This window comes from Mastomys coucha, unplaced genomic scaffold, assembly GCF_008632895.1.
Source record: "Mastomys coucha isolate ucsf_1 unplaced genomic scaffold, UCSF_Mcou_1 pScaffold20, whole genome shotgun sequence".
In the NCBI taxonomy this organism is placed as follows: domain Eukaryota; kingdom Metazoa; phylum Chordata; class Mammalia; order Rodentia; family Muridae; genus Mastomys; species Mastomys coucha.
The window spans coordinates 52,868,767-52,888,869 of NW_022196903.1; the positions used below are offsets into that span (position 1 = coordinate 52,868,767).

General features: G+C 36.7%; 1 protein-coding gene and 1 pseudogene across 1 annotated transcript; one reads left to right on the forward strand and one right to left on the reverse strand.

Moving 5' to 3' along the window:
* The window catches only part of LOC116098140, a 41,032-nt pseudogene that overhangs the window by 4,335 nt on the left and 16,594 nt on the right, over positions 1-20,103 (reverse strand).
* On the forward strand, positions 17,111-18,043 carry LOC116098139 (vomeronasal type-1 receptor 100-like). The gene has a single exon (XM_031380855.1). It carries the CDS (start codon positions 17,135-17,137, stop codon positions 18,032-18,034), a length of 900 nt encoding a protein of 299 aa, XP_031236715.1. The 5' UTR covers positions 17,111-17,134; the 3' UTR covers positions 18,035-18,043.

The window sequence follows — 20,103 nt, forward strand, 5'->3', positions numbered from 1 at the left end:
CTTGCTATATTTGGCCTTTCCTTTTAACTAAAACAAAAGGGGGATATGTGGGGAGCCGTGAAGGTTGAGAGGCATTCGCCATAACAAGATGGCGCCTACTTCCACTGTCGAGTAAACAACTGTTTGCGCATGTGCGTAGAGAACTATTTGCGCATGTGTGTAGAGTGAAAAGACGCCATATCACAGCCCATTCTGGGGTGTTACGTAGGGTAATGAGCAGACAGCCAATCATGGGCAGACACGCCCGTACTGTGGTGTATATAAGCAGTGCGGATTTTGGGCTCGATCTCTTTTCCCTCTGGGAGAGGGCAGTAAACGTTGTTGCAGAAGGAACCTAGTGTGTCCGCGTGTCTTCTTCCCGGCGAGATGACTGCACAGGCTATAATCATCAAAATCCAGCCAATATTTTATTTCTGTCCTTGCACCTACAATGAGTTAGTTCCATTTCTTTGTCCCTTTGTTAATTGTTTTACAATCTCTGGAATGTATTTTTAGTTATAAATGCATACTTTATATCTCAGCAGCAATTTGTGACACTTGGATACTGGTAGAATTCTAATTGCATTGTTCATGTCAAAAAATGGGTATAATAGCAGTCCTACTATAAAGTGCTTAATAATTACTAAAGTAATTTTAGAAATTCTCATAAGATCATCATTAAGAATTAAGAGATCATCTATTTGTCTATGTAGCATCACTACAAGACAGTACATCTTTGTTCATCTCAAGAAATCTGCCCAAAAGTGTGGGCTAATACTGAGTGATTGTTTTATATGTAATTAAATATGTATTTAATATATATTTAATAATGACAGAAAATGCATATTAATAGCAGGAATCTGCCCTAAAATGTAGTCACTTTAGTCTTATGTAGAAGGGCTCATCCACTATAGTCATGCACTATATATAGTCCACGTTCTAACTATCTCAGGGAGATCACCTGCATCCACTATAGTCGTCCACTATAGTCCATGTTCTAAGTATCTCAGGGAGATCATCTGCATCCACTATAGTTGTCCACTATAGTCCATGTTCTAGCTATCTCAGGAAGATCACCTGCTAGTTTTTAGCCTCTCCTAGATGATTCCTGGCAGATAATGCTTACTTCAAGCCTTGGTCTCCAAACTGTAAGAACTATAGCACAATTCTAGTTTTAAAACTACAACAAATCATGTAACATAAATAATTTATTATTATTATACATTAATAATTTATTATCATAGCACATGTCAATAATATAAAAAGATGAACATGTAATAAGTTAAAAGATAGTAACCTAAAATGTTTTTTAAATCTTAAAGGTATGCACTTCAATTTTTCTACTTCATATCCATTGCTTTGGTTAAATGTTTTTCATATCCAGACACTGATACATCTAATTCATCAATTGGCATCTTTCTTTTGAGCCCACTGGACCTGAGAGTTGATTTAAAAAGGTTATAGGTGCCATGAGTAAAAATGTCGGTATGCACATGAGTTGTTAATATAGATATGCACCTAGAAAAATTGTGCTGCATTTGAGAAAAGAACTGCAGCACTGGGGGCTTCCAGATTAGTTTAACTTGTAATATTTAGTTGTAAGAAGTAAAACACAAGAGTATATCCATAAACATTTATATGAGTGGAAAAGCCATCATAATTAAATTGGCCCAGTCAAAAGACTTAGAGTATGCAGCCAGCTATCTGAAGAGGCATACAATAGCACAACAACAACAAAACAGATAAAAAAGAAAAAAGAAAGAGAAAAGGAAAAGCTGCTTCCTGTATAGCGCTACCTTTTTCCATGAAAAATCACTTTACTGCTTCATTATTACAATACTTGGCTTTAGAACAGCCTTGTTTTGTGAATTAAAGTAATCTTTATATTCTGCTTTGTAGGTATTTAATAACATAAGGGACATAAAGGTATACAAAATCTCACATATAATTTTCATTTTAAGCTTCACCGTATTTAGTGAGTAATGATTTAAAAACTGTATGACTGCTCAGAGAGAATATAAAGTGAGTATGTGACTTTCAGGTGACAAGTGAAATTGTTGACTGATGTACTGTCCACTGTCAGCCACATGACAAAATCTTTAGGAATCTCATAAAGATGAAGAACACAGACACTGACTAGAATATTACACTTTCACACTATGAGCCATTTCCTCTGAGATGAAGCAGCAGCAGCAATGTCACTGCAGAGACTGTGGGGAAGCAATCACACCCAGAGCTTCATCACAAGTTGTGTGTTGTGAGTTTAGGGAAGATAAGAAAATGTTCACTGGAAGTGTGTGTGTGTGTTTTGTAATTATTAGAGGAAATGTTAAATGGATTTTAAATAATTTTATATCATTCATGAGGGGTATTTTTCTCACTAGCAATAAAGAACTTACTCAATATTATATACTATCAGTGTAACAAGGTTTACTTTAGAAAACTTAAAATAAGAAAAATGAATTTATTTTGATAAAAGACTAAAATTCCTATGGATAATTATCCAAATTACATTTATGTAAAGATAACTTTACAAATTTAACAAATTATGTGTTATTTTTGGATACTTTTGAAGTATATATAAAGTATCTACTTTATTAGAAATCATTGCAATAGATTAAATAATTCCTTATAAAAAATTTGAAACTTATATGATGTTAAGAATGTTTTATGCTTTCCTTGAGGCCATGATTTGAAACTTTCCTAAGAATTCCTAGGTATAAGCAAACTTAACAGACTTGGAAATTTATGCATATATACTAAATTAATATTTGTTTGATAACTACAGCTTAAGTTTCATATAAATAAATGAATGTATTCAGTTAACTTGAGAAAAATAGTAAAATGAGAATAGACAAAATATATTCAATATTATTCAAAAGCATTAATATTAAAACTGTACTCCTGTGCACCAATAAATGTCTGTCTTTGTTTTTCACATTCTAAGACATCTCAGGCATCTTGTTACAGGGATGGAAAAGACGTTGGCAACATTTAGGTGGAACTTTGATCTTAGGATTATTATAGCATACACTCAGAAAAATGCTATGTCAGATGTGATCCTTAAAATATTGCATCTGCAACTACTTTTTACCTTTATATAAATGTGCACTTATTTCAAGACATGTTCATCGATACATAATACCCACTGATAGACTTCACCCTGTAAGCCTTTTTTGTCTCTCTACCCATTCTTCTGCTAGGCACCTGTCCTATTTCCAATAGCCCCTTCTACTGTCACATTATTATAATGTGATCAAAGATCACATTAAACGAAACCTATGTTCTTTCTGAAATCATTACACTTATATCTCATATGTCTACAAGCTTCTGAGGTATGCTTATTATACAGAACAGCTCAAAAGCAATACTAATCAGAAAACTCTCTAATCTCTTATTACAAAAAAAATCCTGTTTCCTTCTACCACCTACTTACAGCTCTCACCGTAATGAAGATTAAAAAGAAATAGTGGGCTTATCTTTAGTAAGCATCCTTGTAAAATAAGGTACGTAGAAGTAGTTATAAGGAAGAAATGGCATCAGATAAGCTCCCTCTAGACCCACAGTTATCATGTCATTTGGGGTAGGAAATTCTGACCTTCAGGTTGTTACAAAGTGTTACCATCAAATGGAAAAGTGAATTTATCTAATTCCAGGAAAACAGTGGAGTAGTATCAGCTGAGCTCTTGGTCTCCCATTTGTGAACTATTCTCTCCAGGACATATCTGTCTGTGTACATTGATTGATCCCAGTCCCTGTGGGAAAAAAGAAAAGAAATGATGACAATATCTCATTTAAAATGAGTAACAAATTATTTCAGGCCCCAAGGTATCCATCTGGCTCCCAAAGCAGTCATTGTGTACTCCATCATTATGTGACAGTGGCTTCAGGGTCTCACAGAGAAATTAACAGCTCCTTTGTTAAAATTAAGAAAATGCCACCTCCACCAAACATACTTGCAGAAAGTCATTTTTATAGAGCACACAGATGGAAAAAATTATAACTGTACTGTCAGCAGAAATCAGGCTGTGGATCAGGAAATGTAGCTTAGGTGGTAGAGTGCATATCAGGACAATATTGTGTTTGTGGGACACCATGAAATAAATCAAATCTTCAAGTTATATGCATAGGTGAGAGAAGAATTCATTCCAAGTCAAAGGCAAACACAAGAACTTCAAAAAGGTCATAGATGAAAACTCCCTCAAACACACTATATTACACAAGGACACAGAACACACAAAAAGGACAAAAGTAGAATAAGAATCTTATAGTTAAAACACTAAGTATAAAAAAGAACAACTACAAAAAAATGAATTGAAAGCTCTAAGAGAAAAAAATACAAAACACAAATAAAGGAAACATTTTCAAATGAAAAAGTAAACTTTCACAGTTTCAGAAACAGTTGATTTTACTCAAGGTAAACTTTCTATGCTGGAAAGAGCCTGCAGTAATTCATATGAGGTCCTAAATGACAGCCAATATAAAATAATATACCCTCCAATACTACTCCTATGATTGAAGGATGAACAATTTTCCATAACATCAACAGCCTAAAAGATTTACATTTCACAAACCAAACCTAAGGTAATACAGGAAGCATTATCTTGGACTGAAAGGAAAAATGACAACAGAAGAGAAATTTTGTAGCAAAAATATGAACCCATAATTTTCAAAATACAAAGTTCAACTGAGAACACAAAACCAAAAATTACCAACATGAAGACCAGAACTACACACACATTTCAATATTAATTTAAAGATGAATATCCTCATTTTCCACTCAAAAAACAGAATGGTTAGATCAAGAAACAAAACAATTACAAAAACTTTGCAGTTTCATGAGGTCACATTTATCAATTGGTGATCTTAGAGCCTAGACCAATGGTATTTTGTTAAGTAAATTTTCTCCTGTACCAATGCATTCAAGACTATTTCCCACTTTCTCTCCTATGGGACTTATTGTATCTGTTTTGTTTTTAAGTCTTTGATCCACTTGGACTTGAGTTTTGAGAGGGGTGATAAGTATGGATCTATTTTCACTCTTCTTCATGTATACATTCAGTTAGTCCAGCACCATTTGTTGAAGATGCTTTCATTTTTCCATTGTGTGGCTCTGGGTTGTTTTATCAAATATCAAGTCTATAGGTATGTGGGTTTATTTCTGGGTCATCAATTTGATTCCACTGATCAATGTTGTCTGTTGCTGTCCCAATAGAATACAGGTTTATCAGCAACACTCAGATTAGGAAAAGATCTTCATCAATAATACATCTGACAGAGGGGTAATATCCAAAATTTATAAAAAACTCAAGAAGTTGGACACCAAAAGTCTAAATGACCAAATTAAAAAATGGGGGTCCAGCCACTGAGAATATTGAGGTGCCCAGATGTCTCGGAACCTATCACCCCCAATCACCACCCCACCCTGCAACGTCCCGAATTCAACTCCCTATCAATCATGCCAGTGACTTCTGCAGGGGCAGATCACCAGCTTGTCTCCTCCTGTGAAGACACCACAGGCTGAAGGCCTCCAGGGAGTACACTGCACACAGGGCAACCATTCTGTTGCACACAAGGCAACAGGTCTTACAGTCTGAAGGCCTCCCAATAGAACAGCTACACGCAGGGCAAGAGCTTGACTGTACCTCTGAAGTCCCAACAGTCTGAAGGCCTCCCAGGAGTCTTGCTGCAGCCAGGGTAACAAATCAGCAGCATGTCTGCCCCTCTGAAGACTCCATAGTCTGAAGGTCTGATACAGCCAGGGCTACAGGACTACAGCAGCATGTCTGCCCCTCTGAAAATGGTCTAAAGGTACCACAGGAGGTCTGATACAGCCAGGGCTACAGGACTACCAGGAGACCATTAGCAACCCAGGGACACAAGAGGCAGGCACCAGACAGAAATATCCAGACCAACTAACAAAAGGGATAAGCAGATTGTGAGCGGCAAGTACAAGACCATAAGCAACAGAGACAATATGCTTTGGCATCGTCAGAACCTGTTTCCTCCAACACAGCAACCCCTGGATACACCAACTCACCTGAAAATCAGGAAGCTGACCTACAATCCTATGGTATGAAGATAATAGAGTCCTTTACAGAGGATATAATTAACTCATTGAAAGAAATACAGGAAGATACGGGTAAACAGGTAGAAGCACCTAAAGAGGAAACAAATAAACCTCTTTAAAGAAATCCAGGAAAACAAAATCAAATAGGTGAAGAAGTTGAACAAGTTGGTCTAAGACCTAAAAGTAGAAGTAGAAACAATAAAGAAAACACAAATGGAGGCAACCCTTGAAATGGAAAATCTAGGAAAGATTTCAAGGATTATAGATGTAAGCATCACCCACAGAATACAAGAGAGAGATGAGAGAATCTCAGGTGTGGAAGATATCTAAGAAAATACTGACACAATTGTCATATAAAATTCAAAAACATAAAACATACTAACCCAAAACATTCAAAAAATCCAGGACACAATTAAAAGACCAAATCTAAGAATAAGGAGAACAAACATTCCCAGCTCAATGGATTTGAAAACATCAACAAAATCATAGATCTCAAGTCTCCCAATATCTATCTCACTAGGGCATCTATTCACAAACACTTCAGCTAGCTCTAGGTGCCATCTATTATTTTGGATTTCCTGTTGAGTATATAAATCTCATAGCCTCCGCTACTCTGTCAAGAACTCTGTTGACTTAGACACCCTGTCAGGTACCTCCTCATCTGCAGGCCTCATCCTCAAGGCCCTGAGGAGCAACTGTTCCAGAAATACCAACTTACCAGTCTGAGTCTCATTAAAGAAGAATGCCAGGAGGCAATTGTCTACATTGACTCCTACAATGGACTCTACATCCATTTATACATTCAAATAAAGCACCACCTGGATGACTCTTACAATACCAACTTTGGCTGCATGCCCAAGGGGTACATCGTTAGATGTGTAGAACACAGTTTCTGTGTGCCCACTTCCAAAAATGCCAGGTTCTAGCCTCAACAGAGGATCTGGGTTCTCAACTGGAAGCAGGGATATGTGAAAGGTGCATAATAAATACACACAGGCAACTAACTATTCTGAGCACAAGGTGACAGGAGAGTTTTAAGGCTTGAAATTGCTCTCTCTCTCTCTCTCTCTGTCTCTCTCTGTCTCTCTCTCTGTCTCTGTCTCTCTCTCTCTCTCTCTCTCTCTCTCTCTCTCTCTCTCTCTCTCTCTTTCTCTCTCTCTCTCTCGGTTACTCCACAGCTTGAGGCTGTGCATATTCTGTACTCTCCTGTGCACTCTGTACTCTCCCACCTACCTACATACTTCTCACACTCATGTCACACACTACTTGCACACACCTTGCACACACTTCACATACACCTCACACACAACTCACACATACTTCTGTGTGTACTCCTTTCACTCTCACACACACTCACTCGCCTTTAACTAGCCCCAGTCTCTTATTGTTACTCCAAAAAGCAGGTAGAAAAAAAAGACATTTTATAATCATTACCAAATCAAATTCGAAGTAATGGCCACATCTCACAAAGAATTAAGAATTATAATTACAATTGTTCTCTAAAGTTTCAAGTTTCTTGTACTTCCAGGTTTGTGGCCAAAATAATAATTGCAAACTTATCTTTATTTAAACTTTAACTTTTGCCTTCTTATACTTCAGAGCTCAGAGCTCCAAGGTCAGCTACATATGTTTCCTGTGAAGGTCTAATGATAAATATATGGACAAAGCTGTCAGGTTGAGGTCAGAAAGAATCAAGTTAAATCTTACCTCAGCAATTCTGCTAGCTTTCTGCTTCTGCACATTGCATGCAATGACTCTCCTAAGAGTCTCAGTGTTTAGACTTAGTTTTTCTAGTATATAGTTTTATGTAATCTTGTATTCTGTACCTCTTTATCATACATTTCCAAAGGAGACCAGGAACCACTCACAGATGTTGTATAAAACTCAGCTCATAACTTCAGCCTTTTCTTTTCTAGGGTTCCCAATGTTGGCTTTACTTCACTTTCTTATATTTCTAAACATAATTTCTTCAAACTTTATTTGCAAGTCAAACATTAATCTGAAACTACCATTGTGCAATTATTACATTATTCCAAAAATAAGACTGCACAGCATACACCTGGACCATTAGGACTGAGCTATGCTATTCTCCTATGCTTTAGTTTTTGATTGTTTAAGAATCATTATATCAAGGAACATCTAGCTTCACAGAATTCAGCAGAGCAGAAGGAGAAAGAAAAAGGAAAGTCAGATATAATGGAATAATTATGCACACCAAGGCCAACAGAAAAGCAGTCATGTACAAACAAAATCTACACAGTCATTGTCCAAGGCTAAGGTTAGGAGAAATGGGAACAACTTTTTTTACAAAGAGCTGTCTGTGGGCTTCTGAGATGTCACCATGTAGGCCTGCTGCTGGTAGTTCCCTATTTCTAACAGTAGGTCCCTTGAAGGGATGTGTCTCCTGCTTCTCAGAGGCCCGGCATCCTCCCTGTCATGCTATGCTGTCCCCAGCAAGAAAACACTTCCATGATTTCACCTCAACTCTACTGGTCTCTTTCTACTCTCTACAATTTTCTCAGCTCCTCTGGACAAGAATCCAGTATTTATGTAAAGCAAAGATTTCACTTTAGCAGTTCTGGTGTATTGTTAAGCACAGCTGACTGATTCTAGTTGATTATAGTAACCCTGATGCAAAAGGAGAGAAGGAAGAAACAGACCAAAAAGAGAGAGAAAGATAATATGGGAATAGAGAAAGAAAGAAAAAGAGAGAGGAAAAGGAGCGAATGAGACAGGAAGAGAGAAAGAGAGGGAGAGATGGCTTTCCTTGACTTCCCAAGAGTGCAAGTTCCAGGAGAAAGGCAAATATCCTAATTCCTAATTTCAGAAATATATGGGCCTAGGACACATTTCCTGCTGGTTACTGAAATCACCTTGTGTTACTGGATTTATGTTCATCTGTGTCTCCCAATCCAGTTGTAAATTTTCTTTTATATGATATTGCTTATCCCTGATATATATTTATTTAGGATGGCAATGTGTTCTTGGACAACCAACCAGTGATTAGAATGAAATATCCCTTTCTATCTCTGCTGACTAGTTTTTGTTCAAGGCCTGATTTGTCAAATGTTAGGATAGTGACATCTGATGTTTCCTGGTTGTTTTGGAGTAATTTTGTCTATCATTTTACTTTAAGGTAGTACCTAGTTGGGTTTCTTAGAGGCAGCAGATAAATGGAAATTAATTCTTTTTTTCCTTTTTTTATTACTTTCTTTATTTACATTTCAAATGTTCTCCTCTTTCTTGGTTTCCCTTCCAAAACCCCCATATTCCCTACCCCCTACCTCTACTCACCAACCCACCCTCTCCTGCTTCCAGGCCCTGGCATTCTCCTACACTGGGACATAGAACCTTCACAGGACCAAGGGCCTCTCCTCCCATTGATGACTGACTAGGCCATACACTGGTACATATGCAGCTGGAGCCATGAGTCCCACCATGTCTAGTCTTTAGTTGGTGTTTTAGTCCCTAGAAGCTCTGGGGGCACTAGTTAATTCATATTGTTGTTCCTTCAATGGGTCTGCAAACCCATTATGTTCTGTGGATCCTTTCTCTAGCTCCCTAGCTCCTTCATTGGGATCCCAGTGCTCAGTCCAATGGATGGCTGTGAGTACCCACTTCTGTATTTGCTAGGCATTTGCAGAGCCTCTCAGGAGAAATCAATATCAGGTTCCTGTAAGCCATCATTTGTTGGCATCCACGACAGTGTCTGAGTTTGGTGATTAAATATGGGAAGGATCCCCAGGTGGGGCAATCTCTGGATTGTCATTACTTCAGTCTCTTCTCCACACTTTGTCTCTGCAACTCCTTCCATGGGTATTTTATTCCCCCTTCTAAGAAGGATGGAAGTATCAACACTTTGGTCTTCCTTCTTCTTGATTTCATTTCTCAACCTCAGTTGAGAATTCTTTGTTTACCTCTGTATGCCATTTTTCCGAGCTTCTGGGCTAATATCCACTTATCAGAGAGTGCATACCATGTGTGTTCTTTTGTGATTGGGTTACCTCACTCAGGATGTTATCCTCCAGATCCATCCATTTGCCTATGGATTTCATAAATTCATTGTTTTTAATGAGTAGTATTCCATTGTGTAAATGTACCACATTTTTTGTGTCCATTCCTCTATTGAGGAATGCCCTGCATTCTTTCCAACTCCTGGCTTTTATAAATAAGGCTGCTATGAACATAGTGGAAAAGCTCAAGTCCTAGTGGATCAAGGACCTCCACATAAAACCAGATACATTGAAAATAATAGAAAAGAAAGTGAGAAAGAGCCTTGAGCACATGGACACAGGGGAAAATTTCCTGAACAGAACAATAGCTTATGCTCTAAGATCAAGAATTGACAAATGGGACCTCATAAAATTGCAAAGCTTCTGTAAGGCAAAGGACACTGTCAGTAGGACAAAAAGGCAACCAACACATTGGGAAAAGATCTTTACCAATCCTACATATGATAGAGGGCTAATATCCAATATATACAAAGAAATATATACAATATATACAAATATATACAATATATACAAAGAAAGAAGATAGAGTCTAAAGAATCAAATAACCCTAATAAAAATTGGGTATAGAGTCAAAATGAATTCTCTACTGAGGAATATTGAATGGCTGAGAAGCACCTAAAGAAATGTTCAACATCCTTAGTCATCAGGGTAATGCAAATCAAAACAAAACTTAGATTCCACCTCACACCAGTCAGAATGATCAAAACTCAGGTGACAGAAGATGCTGGCAAGGTTGTGGAGAAAGAGGAACACTCCTTCATTGCTGGTGGGATTGCAAGCTGGTACAACCACTCTGGAAATCAGTTTGGTGGTTCATTTGGAAATTGGGCAAAGTACTACCAGAGGACCCAGCAATACCACTCCTGGGCATATTCCCAGAAGATGCTCCAACATGTAATAAGGACACATGCTCCACTACGTCCATAGAAATTGATTCTTGATCTATTCAGTCAGTCTGTGACTTTGAAGTACAGATTTGAGACCATTTATCTTACAGTATTATTGACCCGTGTGTTACTTATAGTTACCATGTTGTTGATTTTTGGTATTGTGTCCTCAGTAGTATTTTGCATTATATTGATTATGGCTTCATATTTTTCCCCAGTCTCTCTGTTATGCTCATTCCTTCATTAATCTAAAAATAATGCTTCCCATGTTACATTTCGATTAGTTGGTTGAGAATAAAATTTCTTTTGGCTGTCAATATTCTGGAAATTTTTCTTCCTTTATCAGTGCAGCAGTTTTGCTCACTATATTATTTTAGTTTGGCTGCCATTTAGCACTTGGGATATATTTCTCAGGCTCTCCTGACTCTGAGAGTTCATCTAGAGAAATCACCAGTTCCTACTCCAACATTTTGCACTAATTTAGGAAGTTCATTTTTCCTCACAATGGGTTTTCTTTATTTGTGTTTCTTTATTTGTGATTTGCAATGTTTCTCTTAGAGCTTTCCATCCAGTTTTTAGTTCTGTATACTTAGTGTTTTATCTATAAGATTCATAGAAATTTTTTATTCTGCTTTTTTTCCCCTGTGTTTTCCCTGTGCTTCTTGTGGGATATGGTTGTGATTTTGGGCTGGTTTCTTTTATGAATTTATTGAAGCTATTGTGTTTGTCATTGACTTGGTTTTAATTTCCCATCCCTGTGCCTATAACTTGAAGTTTTGACTTATGTCATGGTCTCCCACATATACAGAACTTTATAGTCATGCACTCTTTCATTGAGCTACATCCCAGCCATACAACACAGTGTCTCCTAATAAGACAGTTACAGTACCTCACTTTTTTGTGCTATGTAAGAAACATTACTTTTACTAAGTATTTTTGAAGGAGGTGGCATTTTCCTAATTTTATCACAAGAGCTGCTAATTTCAAAGTGAGACACTGAAGCCACTGTCAAGTAATTAGGGAAGGGACTATGAATGTTTTGGAAGCACTAAGGATACCATGGGGAATCTAAAATGTTTTCTACTTCTTTTAAGTGAAATATTATTATTGTTACTTTTGTTGTGTTCACAACTGTGGGATCAGTTAATCCACACAGACATACATGGCCTGGAGAGAATTGTTCACACATGGGAAACCTAGAGATCAGCTGTTCCTACTCTACAGTTTTCCTGGAGTTAGGAAAGTTCACTTTTCCATTTGATGGCACCATGTTGTAACAACCTCAAGGTCAGAACTACTTTCCCCAGATAACATGAAAATTATGGGACTACAGGGAGATGAGCTGATAACATTTCTTCCTTATAACTACTTCATCAAGACACATTCTACAAGGATGTTTGTCAAAGGCCAAGCTTGGTGAGTATTTCTTTTTTTTTTTTCTTCATTATAGTGAGAGTTGTAATTAGGTGACAGAAGGACATTCTGTAATAAAGGATTAGAGAAGTCTCTGTTCAGTGTGGCAGCCGCCAGCAGCTACATGAGCCAGGACTCTGGAAGAGAGGAAGGGGCCTGGGAAAATAAGGGAATCGGATGGCTAGAGGAATAGCGAGACTGAGTCATGGTTCCTGATCAAGGTCCAATGTGTATTATCAATCTGGGAGTTAAATAGGCAAGGAAACCCTTCCCCCAGTAAGCCAGGATCTTATGACCAAATTAGCATCTTGATGTCCTAGAGGCAAGTGAAGCAGCTCAGCAGGGCTTAGCTCCCAGCAGGAACTCTGAGAGAGGCAGAGAAGTGGCAGAACAAAAAAGGGCTTTGTTTATCTCAGGAAGCCTTACCGTAGGTGGGGTAGCTGCTGGTGGCTACCACAGTTTAGAATGTTACTTTTTATCCATACTGCATAATCAGCATTCAACAGATGCTTGTATACATGAAAGTATCAGTTGTAACCATTTCTAAAAGAGCATAGATTCATTTAATGTGATCTCTGGTTATATATGTGACACTTTAAAGGGTCTATTGGGAAGAGGACAAGAGCCTAGCAGAACAATGGAGAGAGACAGGAAAGGCTAAAGAGTAAAGTCCATCAATAGACATTATATATTGAATGAACATGTCATGAAATCTATCACTTTTCAATGAATGTGCATGTGAAAAGTCACTTCAGATGCAATAATTTAGAGAGCACATCTGACAGAGGATTCTCTTGAGTGTGTATTCTATGAATTCCAACTGCCAGTGGTGTTAGTTTTCAATATCTGTAAGAAAACATTGAAGTACCCTATAGGGTGAAAACAAAGAACACACTTTTATTTGGTGTGCAGGAGTACATTTGTAGTATTGTTACATTTCAGTTTGTACTTTGTATTTATGAAATACATGTAAAGTTAACCTTACAAACAGGTGAACGATATACTTCAGTAGATAACTGTTTCAATGAAAATGGATTCAGTTTTTTAATATTTTAACTTTTCTAAATTAAACCTTTTAACTTTGATACTGCTATATTTTTGAGTAAACTTGTCACTAGCAGTGAGAAAAATATTTGCAATTCTCAAACAGTATAAAATTTAAAGTCAAATTCCGCAATATTTGCTCCAATAATTAAAAAAATTACAATTGCTATTGTACACTTTACAGGTTGCTCTCTCTCCCATTTTTCCTACACACACACACACACACACACACACACACACACCCCAATATTGAACTCTAGAACAGGTAATGTAGAATTATAAAATTGATGATTTAGAAAAAATGGAACAAAATACTGCCAGATAATATCATTATGTCACTCACCAAATAATAAATATACTAAAATAACCAAATGCAAATTCTTGAGTTTAAGTTTGCAATCATTACAGAATTTTTAGCTTCTTTTTGGTAACTCCCATTAAATGTCTGCACTGGTACGTTATGCAGGGCCCATGCATTTGATCAAGTCAATCAGAAACAGAGGACACATTCTCCATTTTCTTTACATTTCATTTTATTTAACAAACATATTTTATATAATTCTGAGTTTTTCAATCAGTTGATGTAAATGTTAGCAGCCCTGGGCCACACTATGTCATTGCCTGACTCTTACACACAGTAGTCCAATAATTTCACATACATGCACACACACACACACACACACACACACACACACACACACACACACATTCCCAATGAATAATTTTATATCTTTCACAAAATTATGCCATGCAACCTGTAATGAAGATCTGAGTACGACTGTTGCCACAAAGTCTCTGCAGTGATACCTCTGCTGCTGCTGCTTCATCTCAGGAAAACTGACTCATAAATATGAGATTGTAAAATTCTAGTCAGCATCTCTCAGGTGATTGTTACACTTTCAGTAAACTCAATTCCCAAAGAACAATTCACCCATTTTAGTTATTTAAGTTTTCAGGTAATAGCTATGAATTAATACCTTAATAAATGATCAGTGCTTATTTCTGACGTCATTATCTATTTCATAAAGATTCCATGGAACTAGCTTGGGTGGCTAAGGTCTTCATCTGTAGTTCCTGAAGACTTAATCCTCTTGCTCACAGTGGACAGTTCATCAGCCAACACCATGGGTCTTGTCACCTGAAAGTCACATGCTCATGTTACCTTCTCTCTGAGTAGTCATACTGCTGTTAGGTCCTTACTCACTAAATGTGGTGAAGCTTGAAATAAAATTGATACTTGCCATCTATTATGTTTGTATGTCACTTAAAATACTAAATCTCTACAGCTCAGAAGGTAAAGGTCACCATAAATTCCTAAACCAAACTGTTTTAAAGTCAAATACTTTGAGAATGAGGAGGTAAAGTGATCTTTCTTTTAAAGTGTAGCACTAAGTAGAAAGCGGCTCTTGGTCTCTTAGTTCACATCTCTTGAGACAGCTGTCTGCACACTGATTTGTTTTTCAGTCTTGGTCAATGTAATAGTGATGACTTTTCCATCCATTTAAATTTTATTGATACACTTTGAGCATTAGTACTTATAACAAAATATTACAATTTAAACTAATGTGAAAGCCTCCAGCACTACAATTTTTCTTTCAAACAAATGAACTGAATTTTCTCAGTGGATGCATAAGTTAACAACTCTCTAGTCATGGTAGCTATGGTCTTTTCTGGTCCAGTCTGAGCTACAGTGAACCTCTGAGAAAGATGCCACTTAAGAAAATTAGAAGATGTATCATTTTCTGTATGTGACAAATATTTTCAAAGCAATAGATATGAAGAGAGTCTTTGAAGAACTTATCTTTGGGAAAAGAAAAAAAACACTTTACTATTTGTTACCTTATATTTTATATTACTGATATTACATGTGCTATATTAATATATTGTAGATTAAAAATTATACAAAATTATTATACATATGTCCTTGGTGCATTTGCAATTTTAAAATTGATATGTGACTACTGTTCTTTCAATTTGGAGACCAGGACTTGAGTTTAGTATTATTCTGCAGTTTTTATATAATTATTTAAGATTGATTTATTTTCTTTTATGTATATGAAATTTTGCTTGTTTGCATTTATTATGTGCACAACCAACATTCCTTGTCACAAGCAATGGATTTCCCCAAACTAGAGTCACAGTTGGTCATGAGTGATCATGTCATTGCTGGGAATCTAACCGTTGTCCTTTGCAAGAGTTAAAAGTACTCTTAGTACCCCTAGTCCATCTCTGCAGACTTAGTCTCAAAGCATTTCTGCACACAGAATATCAGTGTGCAGCTACTGTAAGTGTATGTTGGTGAGAGAACTAGATAATTGGCTCTGGTAATTGAGATGAATCCATTCCTTTACTAGATTCAGCATTTTAGGACCAAAAATCATATAAATATAAAATGTGTGATTTGTCATGTCATCTTCATGGGAACATTATAGTAAGGTCTCTTCCACTAATTTCACATTATTTCTATGCATGAATTTATGTGTCTCTATATGTGGAACATAAACGTGAACTTGAAAATCAGGCACTCTTTTTCTCACAAGATTCTGGGTCATTGTAGTCATTTTCTATATATTTATCATAATGCTTGTTTTAAAGTACTGAATTAATTAATTCAGCAATAAAATGATCCTAATACCCAGACCAATTAACTTACATAAGCATCAAAGGTAAGACTATTGAGTGAAATTGTAAAAATTTCTGGGTCCTGGTAATATATGATAACACTCAGGACCTTGTTTTCAACTCTATGGGATCTCAAACTGGAATTCCCAAACAGAATATCAATGTGGTCATCTTCAGGATTACATGTTTGTCATAGTCTATGGAAAATAGTGTTTGTGTTAATGTCACATGTTCCCGCTTCTCGGAGGCTCTTAGCTCCACATCATCAGGTGTGATTATGTAACCTTTAGAAACTATGAAAACAAGGAAAGCAAAGATGGACCATTACCTGGACAGGGGTGAGTATGGGAGCAATAGACAGCAGAATAGCAGGATACAAGTGTCTCATCAAGGAAATGGGAAAGATGGTGCTACTTAGCAGGGAGGAGGCAGGTACATACAGAAGAAGTGGTGAAGACTGTAAAGAGGAGTAGCAGGACAGAATTTATCAAAGGGGAAAATGGGAAAATGGATGGGTTCTTATGTAAAGGTGGGAGAGATAAATACAAAGAAGAGGGTAGTTAGGTAATATTATAACACGGATAGCTACAAAAGGCTATAAGGATTCTTGTTAGTGAAATACTTTTCTTCCCCACAAAAAGAAGGGAAAATAGTAGTTCTTTAATTCTTAAGTGGAGTTCACAAAGGGTTTTAATGTGATGGGACGTGAACTGGAATCAATCTAGGACCATTTAAAACTGTAATAGTTAAATTATTAATAGGGTGTGGATGAGGCAATTGAAGTCAATAGGATTGGATTTCTAAGACATTCTACTAAGTTGCATAAGACAAAATGTTCATTCTGTACAGATATGGCTGTGTAGACAGTTGTTATCTATAACTTTTATATCTAGGAGATACATATATGATATAAAGAAATGTAAACTGTGATGTACAGTCTGGAATATCAGAAGTTAAAGAGACAGATAAATAAAGAATTAGTAGACAAAATAGAATGATGATATAAACTGTCCAATAAATCTCAAGTTTCACATATACACTGTTTTTTTTCCAGATATATGAAATACACTTCTACTCTTTACTTAAGGTAAATATACTCTCCACTTATGTCCTCATTAGAGAATGTTTTTTATATCCAAGCTGGACTTGGAGTCCTAGCCAATATGTTTCTCCTTTTTTTCTATACTTTCATAATCCTAGGAAACAGACCTAAGCCCATGGACCTGATCTCCTGTCAACTGACCTTCATTCACATAATGATGATCCTCACTGAAGGGGATAACTTGCTTGCAAACATACTGGAGTCACTAAAATCTGGGAATGACATCAAATGTAAGACAACTTTTTACATAAACAGGGTGATGAGAAGCCTCTCTATCTGCATCACCTGCCTGCTGAGTGTGGTCCAGGCTGTCACTATCAGTCCCAGTACCTCCTTCTTGGCAAAATTTAAACATAAAGTAAAAACACACATCAACTATGTTTTTTTCTGCCTTTGGACTTTGAATTTGTCATTCAGTAGTAGGTTGATCTTCTTTGTTGCTGGTTTTATGAATGTGAGTGAGACCCACCAGATGAAGGTCACTAAATCCTGCTCATTCTTCTCCATGAACTACATCTTCAGGGGGTTAACTTTCCTAGTAACAATGTCCAGGGATATATTTCTCGTAGGAGTCATGCTGACCACAAGCACATACATGGTGATTATCTTGTGCAGACATCAGAGGCAATGCAAGCATCTTCATAGCATCAGGCACCTGAGAGCATCCCCTGAGAAAAGGGCCACTCAGACCATCTTGCTGCTGGTAGTTTTCTTTGTGGTCATATACTGGGTAGACTTCATCATCTCATTCACCTCAGTCCTGTTATGGATTTATGACCCAGTCTTCCTGACTGTTCAGAAGTTTGTGATGTTTGTTTATCCCACAGTTACTCCTTTGGTACAAATCAGTTCTGATAAGAGAATAATCAGTATACTGAAAAAATTGCACTCAAATTGCCACTAGATTTTCTAAAAGATGCTTATTTCTCTTCCTTTAAAAATTGTTCTGGCAGCATGTGTATAGTAGAGGATTGGAAATTCGATCATCAATAGGAGGAGAGGACCTTGGCTCTGTGAAGGGTCTGTGCCCCAGTGTAGGGGAATGCTAGGGCCAGAAAGTGGGAGAGGGCGGGGTGGCAGGCATGGGGAAACGGGAGGCAACAGGGGTTTGTTTTTGTTGTTTTTGTTTGTTTCTTTGTTTTTTGGAGGGGAAACTGGGAATGGAGAAATTTACATGTAAATAAAGAAAATATCTAATAAAAAAACTTTAAAAAAAAATTATTCATTTATTTGTATGTACAAGTTTTGAACCTTTTCTAAATTACAGATCCTTCTTGAACTTCAATTGTCCATGTAGCAAAGTGGTATTTTTCATATGATTCAAATAAAGTTTGTGGTATTACGTACATATATTCTTTTGACATTACAGATGCCAAGTACCATAAACTCCTTAAGCTCATTGCACAACATACATTGCTCTTTCCACATGAATTCCCTTCTTCTTCTCCTTCTCCTCTTTCTTTCTCCTTCTCCTTCCTTCTCCTCCTTCTCCTTCTCCTTCTCCTCCTCTTCCTTCTTCTTCTCCTTCTCCTCCTTCTTCTTCTTCTTTTTCTTTTTCTTTTTTTCCAAGACATGGTTTCTCTGTGTCTCCCTGGCTGTCCTGGAACTCACTTTGTAGACCAGGCTGGCCTTGAACTCAGAAATCTGCCTGCCTCTGCCTCCCAAGTGCTGGGATTAAAGGCGTGTACTACCACTGCCCGGCTTATGAATTCTCTTCTTTATTCTTTTTGCTTTAGTTTAGAAGTGTCTGTGATGCTGAGGTTATTCAAAAGAAGCTCCTTGCTGATAGTTACTTTGTAAGCTTTTTCTTGAAACCATTTTAATCTATACTTGTTCATAAAGTTTAGTCAAAATCATAGCTTTAATAATGTTTATTAATTTCTCTGGATAATGAAGTTAATGCAAATTTTATATTTTCCATTTTTAACCAAAGTTACTCAATTAGTCTCATATGAAACTTTCTTATTGTGTTAATTTGAACTTCATTTTATTCATATTTATTGAAATATTATTGGTAAATAAAAATCATTTATATACAGATACATACGTACAATGTAAGTTTTGTGAATATGTGTATGCTTGTATATGTGTGTACAGAAAAAGGAGGTGTGTTCAATGTATACTTTGTAGCCAGGAGACAACCATGGCTATTGTTCTTCAGAAGCCATTCACTTCATGCTCTGATAATAGTGTATCCATTCTGCACCTGGTGCCTACCAAATAGGCTATTACCTAATAGGAGCTTATCTGTTAGATACTCTCCTATCTCTATCTTTTCTGACTTGGGATCACTAGGGTTCAACTACATCCCACCATTTAATAATTATGTTCTTTTTTGGTGAAAAAAAATTTTTTTTCATACAATATATCCTGATTTTATTTTCCCATTCTTCTAATACTCCCACTTCTCCCTCATCTTCTCTCCCATCTAGATTAATGCTCTTTCTATTTCTCTTTAGGAAACAAAAAGGTATGTAATCAAAAATAATAAATTAAATGACAATAATTTAAAATAAACTTAAACAAACCAAAATAGAGAAAAATACAGTAGAAAGGAACAATAAACACATTCAGTAGTAAGTGACACACAGAAATAGAAGCACACAAGTTCCACATAGGTACCTTATAAGAATATGAAACTTGAAGTCATACGTATATGCAAAGGAACTGTGAAGACTGCATAGAGAGCATTTTATATTGGTCACCTTCCGCAGGGCAGAGTGATTAATTTCCCCAAGTGAGAAACCCTTGGAGAAAACTAATTTTTCATTTGCAACTGGATATCAAAGGAAGATAGTTTTTGAGTTGGGGATGGGCTTGTATTTATTTCTGTTCTAGGACATTATCAGGAGCAGTTCTGTGAAGTTTCTGTTCCTGTTGTCACAGTCTCTTAGATTGCATGTGTCCATTGTACTATGTTTAGCAGGCATTGTTTCCTTGGCATCCTCTATCTACTCTGGTTCTTGTTCCCAC